This window comes from Dreissena polymorpha, chromosome 5 (assembly GCF_020536995.1).
Source record: "Dreissena polymorpha isolate Duluth1 chromosome 5, UMN_Dpol_1.0, whole genome shotgun sequence".
NCBI classification, from domain to species: domain Eukaryota; kingdom Metazoa; phylum Mollusca; class Bivalvia; order Myida; family Dreissenidae; genus Dreissena; species Dreissena polymorpha.
This window is the reverse complement of record NC_068359.1, coordinates 43,443,117-43,460,992: the sequence shown is the minus strand read 5'-3', so window position 1 is coordinate 43,460,992 and position 17,876 is coordinate 43,443,117. Positions and strand designations below refer to the sequence as shown.

General features: G+C 35.0%; 1 protein-coding gene across 2 annotated transcripts in view; it reads left to right on the top strand.

The window, feature by feature from the left end:
- The window catches only part of LOC127832334 (uncharacterized), a 51,023-nt gene that overhangs the window by 16,531 nt on the left and 16,616 nt on the right, over positions 1-17,876 (top strand). For both annotated transcript variants that reach the window (XM_052357737.1, XM_052357736.1), the window contains exons 2-4: positions 5,703-5,888; positions 9,765-9,902; positions 10,289-10,488. In XM_052357737.1, the coding sequence (XP_052213697.1) occupies positions 5,703-5,888; positions 9,765-9,902; positions 10,289-10,488 (524 nt within the window). The remainder of the gene's footprint in view (positions 1-5,702; positions 5,889-9,764; positions 9,903-10,288; positions 10,489-17,876) is intronic.

The window sequence follows — 17,876 nt, the reverse complement described above, 5'->3', positions numbered from 1 at the left end:
GAAAATTTGCACAGGAAAAATTTTGTTCTGCTCTAAACTCGTATATTATACGCACCCCCTACTTGAAGAAAAAATCTGCAGGTAAAAAAGTGCGTATTATATTCGTAGATTTACGGTATGCATGTATGAGCGGATAAACCCTTCCAGTAAATGTGGAAAATCATGATTGACTGCTCACAGTCACAATAGTGGTAGGGTTTCAAAACAGCACTTCAAGTAATAGATGTTTAATAATGCTGCCTAAACTGGTAACATTTATAATGTATTGTTTTAATAGGTTAAATGACGTCTTCTGTCACATATTGTACAATTATGTGATTTTTAGCTCGGCTGTTTCTTCAAGAAAACCCAAGGTATTGTCATAGCCAGCACGTCGTCCGCCGTCCTACGTCCGCCGTGCTTAAACCTTAACATTGGCTCTAACATCGAAGTGCTTCCACATACAACTTTGAAACTTCATGTGTAGATGCACCTTCATCAGTTCTACATGCCACACCCATTTTTAGGTCACTTGGTCAAAGGTCAAGGTCACCGTGACCTCTAATATAAAACTTTAACATAGGCTCTAAAATCAAAGTGCTTTTCTTCTGAAAATCTTTCATTTATTCAAAACTGCACCCACAGACGAACGTTGGCACCCGCTATGCGATGCTCTTGTTAAAAACTTATTGTAATATGTCAAATTGGTAACAAAAGTATTAGATTGTATATGGCAACAAATAGACTAGAAATACAGCCTAAAATGGTGTTTTTTCTGGATCCTGCGATAACTTTAAAAGTTCTTCATATTTTTTTCATGCAACTTGAAACATGGATAGATGGAAATATGGAGATTATGCACGTCATTTCATTTTGTTCCTACGTCTGAAAGTCTGGTTGCTATGGCAACAAATAGACTAAAAAAAAAAAAATTCTGACAATGGTGGAATTTCTTACAATGGTTGAGTCGGTAGGGGACATATATTGCTTGGCAATAGTCTTGTTTTTATATATTTTAATTTATATCATATATGCTTCATCTTTAAGATGTTTAGAACAATTGTTGTATTAAACTTGAATTATTAGTAAAATGTAATAAATATAAAACAAGCTTTGAAAGTATTGAGTATATATGAAACAAAACAAGCAAGGATTAAAGGGACTGTCAACCACGACGACGACGAAAAGAAACGTTGCAAAATACCGCATTATTTACAAGTATTAGATTATATTGATTAAAATATCACGACTGGTATATTACATTACTTGCAACAAGTTGTTAAGTTTTCATATTTTCAATATATTCGCTAATAAATTTTACTGGGTATGTCTACCAGGTAACTACCAGTTAACTATAAATAACGCCAGTAAATTGATCATCATCATTACATGGTAAATCCAGGAATGGAAACTGTGCATGCATAGTGAATTGTATATATTTTATATATATAATGATCAATCTACTTGCGTTATTTATAGTGTGTATATCGTTATGTCACCTATTTTCGCGATGTACTTTCGATTTCACATCGCAAAATTGTATTGCCGAATATATTGAAAATATGACCTTTTTTGAAGTAATGTAATATACCAGTCGTGAAATTGTAATCAATATAAACTAATAATTGTAAAAAAATACGGTATTTTAGAACTTTTCTTTTTTCATCATTCGTGGTTGACAGTCTCTTTAATTACAGTGTTCAGGTTATTGTTTAGTATTAAAGAAATACAGATAATATACTGGTAGGCACTAATTAGGAATGTTTTTTGTGTGAGCCATTTGTTTGAATGCTTTTAAGATAAAAGCAAGTAATGAGTATACACAACAGATTTTTCTTTAGCTATATACCAACACAAACATGTCAAAATCTGACACAGAAAAATTGAAATTTACATAATTTATTACATTCAAGCTTTTTGATATCCTTGGCTTTTTCAAATGGAGCTATCTTTGCTGTTACACTGAATCAATGCTGCTTATTATAGGTTTTCAGTGTATCTATTGTAACAAGGATATAATTGATTATCTTGATGTCATGACAATGAGTTATGACCTGTAAATGCTATAAGGAAATTCGTGCATGTCATATCTCAATGAGTTATTTTACAAAGCTCTAAGGGCAAGATAATTTGTTTTATCCCATCATCATACGTGCATTGTCGAAGTAAACCACTGTGGAATAAATTTTCCTCTATTTCGGCAGTGCTGAAATATAGCTGTCACGCACGGCGGAGAATGGTCATATTACTCGGAATCAACTATAAAGTAATAATTTTTAGTAAAATCGAATCAGATTCAACAAAACAAACAATTTGATACCAAGATGTAATATATTTTTAACACATAATTCAACTCAAAAAGCAAAAAACATTATTTACAAATATTAAGTGCGTGTACTGGTGACGTCATTATTAACATGTCATGCGACACAATGCATGTTATTTCACGCTAAAGCTGCAGTTGTTTAGTGTGGTTTTTTTCATTATTTCTTAAAAATCGGGGGCGTAGAGGTATGATAAACAGAAAAACAGGTTAGTTACTGATCTTTTTGTTTGTAATGAATTAGGCTCGGCACGATTAAAATAATAAAGCAATGTTTGCTTAAAATAACTTTGGGATTTTCCGTGTAGTTTGATTTTCCTATTCTATTTTTAAAGAAATAATTTACGACTAAGAAAATTGATGGGATAAATCGAATACTAGGTCGGTGCCGAAAAAAAGCAAAGTTTATTTTGCTCTGCACAAAAATCTGAACCACTCGCTTGTGGTTCAGATTTTCTAAGCCTCGCAAAATAAACTTTGCTTTATTCGGCACCAACCTAGTATTCTCTATTTATCAAAACCTTGGTTTTATGTATTGAATATTTCTTATGTTTTAACTTGACATTTGCGAAACAGCGGTTTCTTTTGGTTTAAGAAAGGTAATTGCAAGTAATTTAAGTAAACAAAAAGCAAAATAAATAAGACTTTGTATGAATTACAACCTTGGCTCCGGTTAGAATTACTTCAGGTTATTGCCATGTATTTTGAACAGGCCAAAATCAAATTGGAAGCAATCCAAAATAATTAAATATTGTAAATATAACGTATGGTGATACATGTAACTTAAAAATTTTATGAAGGAGGCAGGGATTGGAAATCCAGAGTGCTGTTGGAAGAATATTGACATTTTTATTTAATTTTCACATAGTGGAATGGTACATGTCCTTTTTGAGTATTGGACAGGAACAAACTTCCTTGTATTCTGAAAGTGAATTTACCGCCGTCTGAAACGTCAGACATGGGATTTCTCCACATACGTGGCAGAATCACATGTGCCAATTTTATCGTTCTTTTTGTGTTAGATCAATTGTTTTCTAGCTCATCTTTTCAATGTCCAGCAAGCTTATGTCTGTCCAATCAAAAACATGGCTATCAGGGGCTCAGCCCAAAATGTTGTTGTTGTTAAAAAATATTTATTTGATTTAAATATCATTTCACAGAAATCTTAATTTATAATTACTAAATTACATTAGTAAGCCTGAGAGTGACATGCACTCTCCTTAATCATATACAAGTACTGGTTCTAGGCCCAGGAAACGGACTCGAGAGCGTTTATATAAGCCTTAGGCTTTCGATGCAATCGAGATAAAATAAATAGGTTTAAACTAAACTAATCATATACACAAAGTTACTGTAACACTATTGAATATTATTATGTTATTTAAATCTTATTTTATAATGTCATAATTTAAAAAAAAGTATTTACCTTAGTTATATGGCAATGGCTTTTTTAAAGACAATCGTATATTCATAGACAAGTGTAATTATTTCAAATATCTATTTGGCTCTTAATTTTTAATTTAAATTTGGTAAATCAAAATGTGTGAATCATGTTACGTTACAATGCACAAAGTAGTAAGTACGTCACATGGCCTCAGGGTTATGGTGTCGGTGAATAAATAGAAGTAATTAATTAGAACATAATGGTGATCATTCAAGATTTTTTACAGTCTCTGGTAACCAACATGTTCTATTTTTACCTGATGCCTTATATAGATGATAATTAATTAGTTTTTGCTATTTCCTCGTCGAAAAAGTAATGTTTCAATGTTTTAAACTGTTACCAGTGAATATTTCAACCTGTTCACCGGTCAATAGTTTGAACTGTTGCCCGCTCGTGATTTTTCTAAATTTGATCAGGTAATAAAACAGTCATGGATGCTTGGAGAACAGTCAAAACTATTGTTCCTCTGTATCAGGGCTGACATTTGGGCCTATCGGCCTCGGGCAAAAGTTCCAAAGTCATGATACCTTGGGACAACAGTTTTGACTGTTCACCGCGCATCCATGAAATAACTGTATACTGTTGCTTGACTATAATTATAAATGACACAGTGTTTTGTTATGTTCCGTGTTAAAAAAACCCTAGGTTTATGACATTTGCTCTTTTAGTATTTTAATTATGACGTACGCCAAATTGTTCAATGTTATTCAGGGTTTTTTTTGGCCCGATTTTATAGCCGAAGTTCGGCTATGTTCCCAATCCCAAAAAGTATACTTTTTTCCCAAAATGTGGCAAAAAATTCCCAATTTCCAAAAAAAAAAAAAAAAAATTTTTTTTTTTTTTTTTTAGAAAGAAGTGTCTTATGCATATTTTATCTCAATTTTAATTCAATTACATCTAACAAAGTATTTTATGATTTTGTTCTTTTAATTTTAATGATTATAAAGTGTTATATCAAATTTAGTATTTCCCTAATTAGTGGACTTTTCGTGTGGAAAAAAAAGGCTAATGAATTAATTTTCCCAATTTCATGAAAATGCCGATGAAATTCCCAATTCCAAAGCCATGGGCTATCTTCCCAAAAAAGGGAAAAAAAACCCTGTTATTTATTAGTACTTTTAATTTCAATTGGGCCTTCAGAGGTTAAAACCTAGTTTTCATTTAAAAGGGAATTGTTTACAGATTTTGGGCATTTTTTTAAATGTGTGATTTGAAATTGAAAAATTTAAATGTCAGAACCAAAGAGCTTCATTATAAAATAAAATAAAAGCATAACAGAAAAAAATAACACCACCTGGTCTTGAACCACTGACCATTGGATTTGAAAGTTATGGCCTTGAACCACTCAGCCATCAGGACTTTAAACTTTATTTGAGCGTTTTGTACTTTACATAATTGATCCGAGTATTGTCTCAAACTAAAAAAAAACAAGAAAAGCAGTAACATTCCAAACTGTTCAATCATTTAGCATTTGTTTAAATGTTAATTAAATTATCAATCTGTGATGCTGATTAATCTAGAATGAATTTTTTTTCAGTATGAGTCTGTGTCATATATGTTATTCTGCTACCTGATATGCAATGGCTTTTTTATTTTTTGCATCTGCGACAAAAGTTTTTAAACAGTCTTTTCGAAAATCCGTGAACACTTCCATTGAAAGTTACTAAGAAAGAAAAGTAAGCCTAGGAGATTATATTTAACCCCTTCCTGCTCAGAAGCAAAGTGAAGATGGCTACATACAACCAGGCAAAATAAAACCAGAACAGTCTGGGAGTTATCTGCAGGCTCATCAGTATCTTTGGGTTGGTAGTTAAGCCTTTAAAACTTTAATCTAGCTATGAAGAAGAATGGTTTTTAATTTAATAACATTTTCTTAGCGAATGCAAATCATTAATGGGTAGAAATGTGTATCAGATTGGTAAAGGGTTAATCCAACTATTTTCTGTCCCACCCCAGCTGCAGCAGTGGGCTATGCGACTCGAGACATTCAGCAGTTTGAGCTGGAGCTTCACAGACCTCACGGCAGCCCCACAAAGAAGTTGCTCTGGGACTGGGGGTCGAGAGGGGGCACCATCCGGGAACTGTATGACAAGCTGGCCCAGATCAACAAGACACAGAGCATGAGGCTTCTAGAGAACATCAGTAAGTGCACATGACGTTTGTGTTTATACTGGATTGTGAAAATAGGTGTCTACTCATGCAGAAGAGGCGTTGATCAGTAAGTGCATATCAGTTCTCCACAAATTTGGCCTGATTCCTCTGCTTAAAAGGTATATTTGTTCGGCTATAATGACTTTAAAATTCCCCTCTAGCTACACATATTAGCTTTATTTGGAAACAAATATCTAAATTATGACACAAATATACAAAGTAAGAGTCTTTTTTGTATCCCCAGGTGTTTTAATCCATCAAAATTTTGACCGTAATGAAATTTAACATTTGTTTACTTTTTGATAACAAAGTAGAATACATGTATAAAGTATACCTGTAATGCTCTTTTTGTGTACATTTGAAGGGCCTTGCCTTCTTTCCCCAAAATGGGAAAAAAAACCTGGGGACATATGCCTCATTTCCAAATTTTCAACACTTTCAATATACCAGTGGCTGTATATTTTTACCAGTGGAAATGTATTTAGTTAATCATTAATCAATGTCTTTTCTATTGACCATGCCTCAAGATCTATACATAATGATACTAATATATTAGCAATTTATTGTATGCCTCCTTTGGTTTATATTATTTAAATATAAGTGAATTAAAATTGGTAATTAACTATTAACAGATTGCAAAAAGTTATAATTTTGAATAATATTTACTGTTTATATGTAGCATATTTTATCTGGTTTCCTAATAAATTCAGGAAATGAAACTGATCATCAATAATGAATACAAATGTACATGTGTATGTGAAATCAGGTCATTATTATGATGTTATATTATTATTATCATGCGCCATGGGTAACCAAGTTCTGTGTTCCTTTCATGGATTAGTGTGGATTGTTGAATTTAGTTGACAATATTTTTTTTTGCGGATTTGTGAAATAAGGTGTTCTAGTTGGATCTTACACTCAAGGAATTCTTTTATAATGTCCTATGTAAGACTTCAGACTTAATTGTTTGTTGAACTCCTATTTTAATTGTTCATAGGACCTATGAAAATCCACTAAAATTCGCTCAGCCAAATGCTATTGGTTTCTCAGTAATGTAAAACCTCCGTCACACTAGGCCACGTTCCCACTACGTCCTCAAAAATATGCCAAGACGCAGTGCGAACGTGTACAACGTAGCGACGACGCAGTAGACACGGCTTTGCGCGTGGTACGGTCTTCATAGACGTGAAGGACGTGGGTGAACTTTGAGCATGTTCAAAATTTACGTTGCGAGGACATGTTCAAATCAGGACGTGGTAAGAACTTGGTAAGGTCGTAGAAATGACGTAGCTAAAACCTAGTAAGAACCTCATTGACGCAATACACGCGTAGTGCAGACATGTACGAGTGTGTGACGTTCGCATCACGTTGTCTCTAGATTGTCACTACGTGTTTGCTACGTCCATCAGGTACTCACTACAACCCTTCCACGCTAGTGTTGCGACAATGATACGCCCCTACTAAGTTTCAAAAGACAGCATTAGGTTTTTTGTACGTTCTACCGGTGCGTATCACGTCTAATGTACGTTTGCAGCAGGGCTCTAGCCAATACCATGTCACATTCTGGTGGTCAAGTATAAAAACTGGATTCATTTCCCCTTCACTTCCATTTCAATATAGAATGGACAGCCCAGAACTTCTCCAGCATGTTGCTGTATTGGCTGGACAACATGCTCTTCTCGATTGACAGGTCGCACTATTGCTTGTGAGAAGGAGGAGGCGGAGAAGAAAAAGAAGACAGCGCAGGTCTTGCTGGGTGTGACCTTGGCTGTCAGCGGAAAGAAGGCTGCAATTTGGCCATTATGACCGACTTATGGCAGAATTAAGAATGGAAGATCAGCAGTCATTCTTCAATTTTCTTGGAATTCTTCCTGAAATGTTTGATGAACTTTTCAACCGAGTTGGTCCAAGGTGTCAGAAGCCAGATACCCCCTGAAGGAAAGCGCTGGATCCAGGTCTGAAACTTGCGATTAAGTTACGATACTTGGCATCTGGCGACAAGTACCCGTCCTTGCAGTACGCCTTTAGAGTTGCTAGGAACACAATATCTTTGTTTATTCCTGAAGTGTGCCGGGCAATTGTTGACGAATATGAGGACGAAGTCATATAATGCCCAACATCACAAGTCGAATGGCGCACTATTGCGGAAGAATTTCAGACATAGTGGAATGTGCCACAAGCCTGCGGAGCAATTGATGGCAAACATGTGGCTATCAGATGCCCAAATAACACTGGATCATTGTTTCACAATTACAAAGGCATCTTTTCGGTGGTTCTTCTGGCTTTGGTGGACGCCGATTTTAAGTTTGTGTGGACAGATATTGGTGGATACGGGTCCATGTCTGATGCTCAGATATACAACGAGTCTGAACTGAAGGAATGTTTGGAAAATGGAAAAATCTGATTCCCAGATCCAGACCCAATACCCAATGATGATCAGGACATGCCATATTTTATCTTGGGTGATGACGCTTTTGGACTACGAACACACCTGATGAAACCATACTCCCACAGAGGACTTTCGAAGCAAGAGTTGATAACCAACTATAGAATTTCAAGAGGGAGACCTGTAGTTGAGAACGCTAATGATGCAATGACCTGACATAGTGAAAACTGTACTCGAGGCTTGCATATGCCTTCATAATCTAATGAGAAAACAGGCCTTCATAATCTAATGAGAAAACAGTATCCCGTTACGCAGAATGCCCATTTTGACGCTGAGGATTATCAACATAATGTAGTACCAGGCCTCTGGAGAGCCAAATCAAACATGCATGAAGTTGAAGCAATCAACAGGGATACTGTAGCTGGAAAGAGGCAACAGGAGTATCTGAAGTTGTACTTCAACAGTCCAGCAGGATCGGTGCCATGGCAAGAACATATGGTAACAAAACAATAGAGTTGGATAAGCGTTTTGGACCTACTAAGACTGATAACTAAATGTGTTCATGGTTTTACTTATGATTGCATTTGACATTATATGATGTGTATAATATACTTTGTTTTTGTAATTCAATTATGATGTGTTAAATTGGTTATGTAATTAAATTTGCATTAATATGTACGACTAAATTTTTAAAATCTTAACTCTGTTGATTCATAGGTCATACTGCAGTTAATGTACAATAAAATTGGGTTGTTCTATGAGAAAAGCTGTTATATTAATACCTACGTAAAATGCCGTCTCGGATCAGCCTGTGCAATTTGAATAGGCTAATCTGGAACACCACTTTCCTCTTTCATTGAATTTTCATGCAGACATAGAACGCGGTGAGAACGTGATGGGCGCGTTGTAAGAACGCAGTGCTATCTTGGCGATCGTAGTAGCAACCTAGTATGAGCGTAGTTAATGCATAGCAAGAACGTGTTGGACTTGGTACCCGACTGAATACACGCGCAATAAGAACATAGTGGGAACGTGTTGGACGCAGTAAGAACTAAGCGCAAACGTAGTATGAGGGTTGCAGAAACTTGAGAAATGCATTTTTTACAATTTTTACCCCGTCCTCGCTACGTTCTACGACATTTGCAGGACGCAGCGCGGTCTTCATGAACGTGGCCTTGTGTGACGAGGCCTTTACTTACCTACCCATCTCTACAAATATCCCTTAATTTATGTATATGACGAGCCTTGTCCTTGGGAAAACAGGATAAAATGCTTGTGCAAAAAGTCTGCACAAGCCGATCAGAGACAACACTTTTAATACGCCTAAATTTTGGTCAAGAAGAGTCTATCTTTAAATGGAAAATACAATAAAAACGAAAAGTGTCGTCCCTTATTTAGACTGCTAATCTGGGATGACTCTTAAAGCACGTACATTAAGCCCCATTTTCCCAGGGCAAGCTCATATGATTGTGATGTTGCAGTGCGCCAGGACTCTGAACGTGCGCAGGCTCAGTCCGAGTATGAGAAGAAGATGGACAACAGCGCCGCCAGCATCGAATCAAAGAGCGACAACTACTCCATGTACAGAGGCATGGAGTCAATGGCCTATAACCCAGAAAGTAATACATGCTTTCATGAATGTGTTGAGTTTTCAGTAAGATTGTGTTTTTGGTCTGCGGCATTAATCTCTGTGTTCTATAATCAAAGAAATGCCTCATCACCATGTTTTTTATTTAAATCATTTAATAAAAACCCCATAACACACACTCCAGAATTTGCTCAATTGTGGAAACGCCACCATTTTGGGGATAAAAACCAAGTATTAAGAGTTTTTCAAAGTCATATACTGTATCGTAATAATTTGAATGCAACAACCATATCGACATAAAATAAATCAGTTATTTATAGCCATTTCCTCAAAATCAGCAATGTTTATGCCTGCGATTTAAAGACGGATATTTCCAGAATAATTCAGAAAATAACATTAGAACACGCATGTTTTCAGTTCTTCCCATCCCGTCCATGAAGAGGGAGAACATGGACATAAACCTGAACATGCCAGACAGCCAAGACAAGGCACGAACCAAGGCAATGGGGATGTTTGACATGTCCCCCGGGTCAAAGGCCATGGGCATGTTTGACATGTCTCCGGGGGCAACGTCCCCTTGTGTAGTACAGGTCTGCATGGCTGACAGCCCCATGAAGGTACTGCACAGTAGTATTAGTTTAAAGTTAAAATCTATTTATTTATGCTTGATGGCATCAAAATCCTGAGACCTATTGAAACAATTTTTAGTCTGTTTTATTGGAAGAAGTGTCTTTGTAGGAAATGTTTAGACTGGAATCAAGCCACAACCTCTACTGTGACAGCAATTAAAATGTTTAAAAATTGACAAATTAAAATAATTATATTCAACTAACTTTAGTGTGGCCATTCTATGTTTTGTGTGATGTCATTTTGGGCTAACACCTAATGTAAAATTTGCTCCTTGTAAATGTTTGAAAGAATATTAAGTATCTAATTTATCTACTCAATTTTTTCAAAATAAAGCTCTTGTTGTGCAAAAAAGTGAGCTTTAGCCCAAGTTATAGGAATTTTGTTTTCACTAGAGCTGTTCTATTCCCCGTAGTAAAAGTGTTACTTAAACAAAATAGAAAATATGATATTTACACAGCATGAAACTTTTAAACAATCAAATTTAACTTCACACATAAGTAAAAGATGACATCACATGGTTTGGCTTTGTTGTTTTGATGGATAATCTTTTTCAGATAGGCAGACAGAAAGTAAGTGCAAATTCCTGGTAAATTTATTGGATATAGATCTTCTTTCAGTTATAAGATATAACTGTCAAGCTGTGAAGATTATTAAATGTGAAACCATATTGATGCTAATTTGTGTGGACTTGTGTGGGTCCTGTCAATCATGAAATCAAATGCCCAACAAACATTAAAGTCCAAAGTCTTATATCAGATTTATAAAACAATCCAAACATTTGAGATCAAACCAAAATTATAGATTTTAGGAAGCAACTAAATTTTATGTCTACAAAATTAAATGAATCAAAAGTAAGTTAGATCATTTTTACTGGTTTTAGTGTGTGTGATTTTTAAAAGGACAGAAATTTGAAGCAAGTGGTTGATGAAAAGATTGCTGGTTATAATGACAATACATGTGTGTTGAATCACGAAATCATTGTATAATTCTTTTGTTAACATGTGTCACATGTGCAAAGGAAATTATCTGAACAGTTGAAAAGGAAGCAGACTTTAAACTTTCAATTTAGTGCATGTGTTTTGCATTTGCACTTATGAAAGCTTCAATTACGTGCATCGTGATAAGATTGGTTCATCAAGATTTGTAATGAAAGTTTTATGCTTTTGATAAGACATAGCAGCTTAAATTAGCATATAATTAATTAATTTTATTTAGACTCTTCTATTTTAAGCTGATTTACCAGTTCTAAATGCACTATACTGTTATTTGTGTAAGTTACAGACAACTGCCTTACATGTACTTGAATCAGAGGTAATGGGAAAATGGTGGTAAAACGGATTTCATGATCCCCATAAAAGTTATGTGGTATGGCTTGGAATGGAACACATTTTCTTTGAAACATGTCCTGTGCTTTACTATCCCATATACATGTAGTTGGATAAATAACATGTATTAAAAATAAAAAAGGGTAAAATAAGACAAGTTTTAGGAATAACAGTTTTAAGCCCTAATAAGTTACCGGTACATTGTATTTGAGATTTTAACAACGGCTGCAATATAGAATAAGATCAAATATAAAAAATATCAAGGGCTGTAACTTACAGTTATCAAAGTGCTTATTGCATAAAAGGACTGTTTACAAGAAAAGACATCAACAAACTCAATCTTAAATATTTATAGCAGTTTAAAAAATACTGTAATATTGTTTAAGTGGATTTTAAGTTTTTCAATGCGATTGTCTTACCAGACTAATTGTGTTTTTATGTTTTGATCATTTTAATCCAACCTACTTTCAAGACCTTGTTAGATCCATTAGTGGTTTTGCAATCAATCGTATAAAAAGATAAGTATTTTATTACCACCGGACAGTGAGGTGGGAAAGTTTTGGGGATATCTGGTGATACTGTTTCTGAGCCCAAGAGGTAAAATAAAGTCACAGCGTTCAATATCTTGATAATAACTCTTATTAAGTAAAAAAACTCTGTAAAGGGAGTTGTTCATAGATTGTCAGAATGACAATTTTGCAACTTCTTGTCTAAGATTCAGGAAATAAAAGAACTTAGTTGATCATATACCTAGGTAATGCTTATTATGTAGACACTTACCAAAAATCTATTTTTGGTCATGGGTTATCATACTTTAAAATTGATGAAATGAAAAGGCATTGCAAATGCAAAACAATTTCATAATTGAGTGTTTTTATTGTTTTTGTTAAATTATGTTCCAGCATGTGAAACCCTTATGTAAAGCATAAAATGCAAGTCAAAATATAACGGTGTTTTCTGTCAAGTGGTTTTGACCATAGTCTTTTAATCCAAAGGACACCTATTCTAGCCCAGGTTGACGTAACTTTTCTTTTCCTTTCTTAAAGTTAATTCTTGTTATCACCATGGAGCTATTTAGATCTGGTTTTTAAATCGATTAATTTAATGCATTTATTGAGAAATGTCAAAAAATGATAAAATCTGTGAACAAGTCTCTTTAAAACAATCAAATTATTAAGGCACAATTCTGAATTATGTTAATGTAGAATATTTTGTTTTTTTATGTCTGTACTTTAAATATTAATAATTTTAATGATGCACTGGTATTATATTCATTTAACGTTAAAATGTATTAAAACAATAGGTCAAACTACATTTGAAAAAGGTTCATGTCTTATATTTTAAGTAAACATAATAAATGTAATGTTATATTTATCCCCATGTTTTTCGGAGAAAAAGTGGGGATATTGTATTGATGTGCGTCTGTCCGTCCGTCCTGGCCACCTGCTCCTCCTACACTGTTAGCACTAGAACCTTGAAACTTACATACATGGTAGCTATGAGCATATGTGCGACGGTGACAGTGACGGAATTTTGATCTGACCCCTGGGTCAAAAGTTATGTGGGTTGGGGCGGGGCCGGGTCAGAGATTTTCACTTATTTTTATGCCCCCCAGGTATTGTGCATTGGCCATAATTTTTGCAATATTGATGATAGCAACTTGATATTTGGCATGCATGTGTATCTCATGGAGCTGCACATTTTGAGTGGTTAAAGGTTAAGGTCAAGGTCATCCTTCAAGGTCAAAGGTCAAAAAAACAAATCCAAGGGAAGTAAAAAGCTTTAAAGGGAGGTAAGTAAATAACCTGCCAAATGATATAAAACATTTAAATAAATCAAAGTGGCACATAGAGTTACACAGTAGACAGGTCGGACCTCAAAGACCTCGTGAAGAGGCAGGTAGGACCTGTAAATAAACTCTGATTTAAAAAAAAAAAGAGAAAGTTTCACAGTAGTGGCGCAGATATGTATTTAGTATACGATTGTTTGTGTTAACTCATCTGTGAAATGGTTTTGCTCAATCTAATGTTTATACAAGGGATTATAAAATATTGGCGCAAAGGGACACCTGTATATGAGAGAAGAGCTAGAATGCAGTCAAGCATAAAAAGCATGAGAAACTCATGGAATATAGCCTCAAGAATCTATAAAAGGGCTGAAACTTTCAATTTGTGCAATTACAATTTTAGACTCATTACTGAAAATCTGTCAAAGTGTGTGGGAAAAATGTGAGAAACAATTTAAAGCAAGATGGACTTTGAACAGGCACATCAAAGACATACATGAAATTCAACATATTTATTGTTGTGTACAAGATTGCGATAGAAAATTTCTGAGAATCATGATAATTTGTATCAATCATGAGAAAAAATGAGCCACATAACAGGAAATTGGACCTTAGGGCCATTGCGACCATTTTGGCTCCAAAAGAGCAGTCTGATCAGGATCCAAACTGTTCAACATAATTGTCATTCAGTCAGTACTTCTAAAGATGTTAAGCGAACACTTAAGATCCTGATCAGACTGCGCTTGAATTGATCGTGATCCAAACTTTGTGTAGTGAAAGTTCTAGTACATAAAATGTGAATATTTTATTTAAGAAACCGTGAGTTATAGACTTATAAGAACATGTGCTGCATTTCATTTTATATTCAGAGAGAGTTATAGTGTTTATATATGTAAAGTGAACACAAGAGGCATGACTACAATATTTGGTGTGTAACATCGTTATGAGGTTCTCTTTGAAGTTTGTTCAAATCATGCAGAAAATTTGCCCTCCCTAGGGGTTACTGTTTTGCTTATAAATATAAATAATATAATCATTCTCTGAAACCGCAAGGCCCTTTGGTTTGTTGCGTTGCATGTCAACCATATAGTGGTTCTTTGCTAAGTTTCCTCAAAGCATGTCTCCATGGTCCAAACTGTTTGCGCTTCAGGGGTCAACTGATTTATATAGATTAATGTCTTTGATAATCCCTAACAACACAGACACCGCAAAGGTCAGGGCTTCAATATTTGGTGTGTAACATGTTAGTGTTTTCTTCTTCCAGGTGTGATCAAATCATACATTTGGAGTTAAAAATAACCTGTCCTTGTTTCACATGCTTAATATTTACTTATATAATAAAGAGTTAAACAATAATATTCTCTCAAAACGCATGGGTTAGGTGATAATTATTTTGTATGTGACATTGTATGGCGGTAATCTTCGTAGGTTTTGTATCATGTCCATTAGCTTCACATTAGCCCCAACAAAATATTGAGGTAAAAGACACAATATACCTAGAAACCTAGATTTATTTCATTGAACATTTTCTTAAGTGAAAGCCGTATAAAGAATTAAATAGCACATGTAGCAAGGATTTAAATTGTTCTAGTAGAATTACTCTGCTGACTGTATATAACTTACTCGCAAGATTAATTATATATAGAACACAACTTTTGAACTATGTAATTGTTTATTTTAAAATAGTATTTTATTTTAATTTTTTTGTAAAAGACTCACAGTATTGTCAAAATAAAATGGTGTAAACTTTTGCACATATTATTTTGTTCCTCTCTTATTCACAGTTTAAGTTCAAATACAAATTTCTATGGAATGTGTTGTCTGTATTATTTTAAGGAGAAACAGCAATAACATGTTTTGGATATATAATAAACAGAGAGAGCTATATAAATGTGAAGATAATAATAACCCTTGGAACAAATCCATATAGCCGATTGAGCACCAGGGCCCTTGCTATACTTTGGGGGATTGGGGCTGGGGCCCTGCCACCCTTAGAGGGGGGAATTTCACGTCGTTTTCGGCGAAAAGGGGGAATTTTACAAGATCTTTTCACCAATCATTCAACACTTAATATTGCTCTATTTTAATGTAATTTACATAAATATACATTTAATCAAAGGTTTATAGCAAGATACCAGCTGGCAACATAGGTATAAAATTTAAAAAATAATAAAAAAATTTTGTTTTGAAGGGGGGAATTTTTAGGTGAAATAGGGGAAAAAAGTATACTATTTTAAGATGGGATTATGGAGCCGAATTTCGGCCCCAAAAACAGCCAAACGAGGGCCCTGAGCACATTTATCAACAGAGCCTGAGGTGTGATAAATTTATTTGCATTCCTTGCAGTACAAATCTTGCAGTATGAAAACATTATTTACAGTTGATAGAACATCATATTTCGGCTAAATAATAACTCATTTTTGAAAAATAATGTCAAAAAAAAACAAAAAAACTTTCTTGTGACTTTGACGGACATGCGAACATTGGGACCCAATGTTATTTTCTTCAGAAGCTGTGTTGCATACTTTTTTTCTAAATAAAGAATATATATGGGTGGGTGGGGAATGGGATTATTGATGCAAGTACCTGTGGTTCAGTCCTCATGTTCATTATAAAGAAAAGTAAAGTAGTACTTCTTGGACATTTTCGGGATGTTGATTTTTATCTACAAAAATATTACAAGATATGCATTTTAATAAATACTCATATTTATGTAACCTACCCAAAACTTTTAAACACACCGAATGTTATCGATGGTGACACCTCTGCAAAAACTCATTATTATTTTTCAATTTCGTACCACATAATATGGGCATGATGTCAACAATGGTGTTCTGAAGATTATCTTTTCTAATCGAAATTGTTTCTGCTCTGTTTTAAATTAATTTGATTTTAAAATATGCTACATTTGTCTCGTTGATGTTAATGTCCGTTATTTCGGAAATGCAATATGAAAATCATTTGTTAAATACTCATCGATTGGCTAATAGCGTGTGGTATTGGCTGCAATAGCCAATGAAAATTGCTGACGCTTTACAAGTCGAATTGGCACAACAAAACAACCCGTATTATAAACAAATTTTGAACAACACTTTCGGCAATCGGCGCATTTTTATGCCCCCCTTCGAAGAAGAGGGGGTATATTGCTTTGCTCCTGTCCGTCGGTCGGTCCGTCCGTCCACCAGGTGGTTGTCAGACGATAACTCAAGAACGCTTGGGCCTAGGATCATGAAACTTCATAGGTACATTGATCATGACTTGCAGATGACCCCTATTGATTTTGAGGTCACTAGGTCAAAGGTCAAGGTCACGGTGAACAGAAATAGTAAAATGGTTCCGGATGATAACTCAAGAACGCATACGCCTAGGATCATGAAACTTCATGGGTAGATTGATCATGACTCGCAGATGACCCCTATTGATTTTGAGGTCACTAGGTCAAAGGCCAAGGTCACGGTGACCCGAAATAGTAAAATGGTTTCTGGATGATAACTCAAGAACGCATACGCCTAGGATCATGAAACTTCATGGGTAGATTGATCATGACTCGCAGATGACCCCTATTGATTTTGAGGTCACTAGGTCAAAGGTCAAGGTCACGGTGACCCGAAATAGTAAAATGATTTTCGGATGATAATTCAAGAACGCATATGCCTAGGATCATGAAACTTTATAGGTAGATTGATCATGACTCGCAGATGACCCCTATTGATTTTCAGGTCACTAGGTCAAAGGTCAAGGTCACGGTGACCCGAAATAGTAAAATGATTTTCGGATGATAACTCAAGAATGCATATGCCTAGGATCATGAAACTTCATAGGTAGATTGATCATGACTTGCAGATGACCCCTATTGATTTTGAGGTCACAAGGTCAAAGGTCAAGGTCACGGTGACCCGAAATAGTAAAATGATTTTCGGATGATAACTAAAGAACGCTTTTGCCCAGGATCATGACACATCATAGGTACATTGATCGTGACTTGCAGATGACCCCTATTGATTTTCAGGTCACTAGGTCAAAGGTCAAGGTCACAGTGACAAAAGTCGTATTCACACAATGGCTGCCAGAACAACGGACAGCCCATATAGGGGGCATGCATGTTTTACAAACAGCCCTTGTTTTTTATAGTTTTGGATAAAATACTAGGTCGGCGGGTGAAATGTAAATAAAAAAAAACGAATGTGACTTTTATTTTTATTTGTATTTGTCGAAAAATAGGGACGGTCGCTCCCGTAAAACAGATCATAAAAAGATGCTGGCT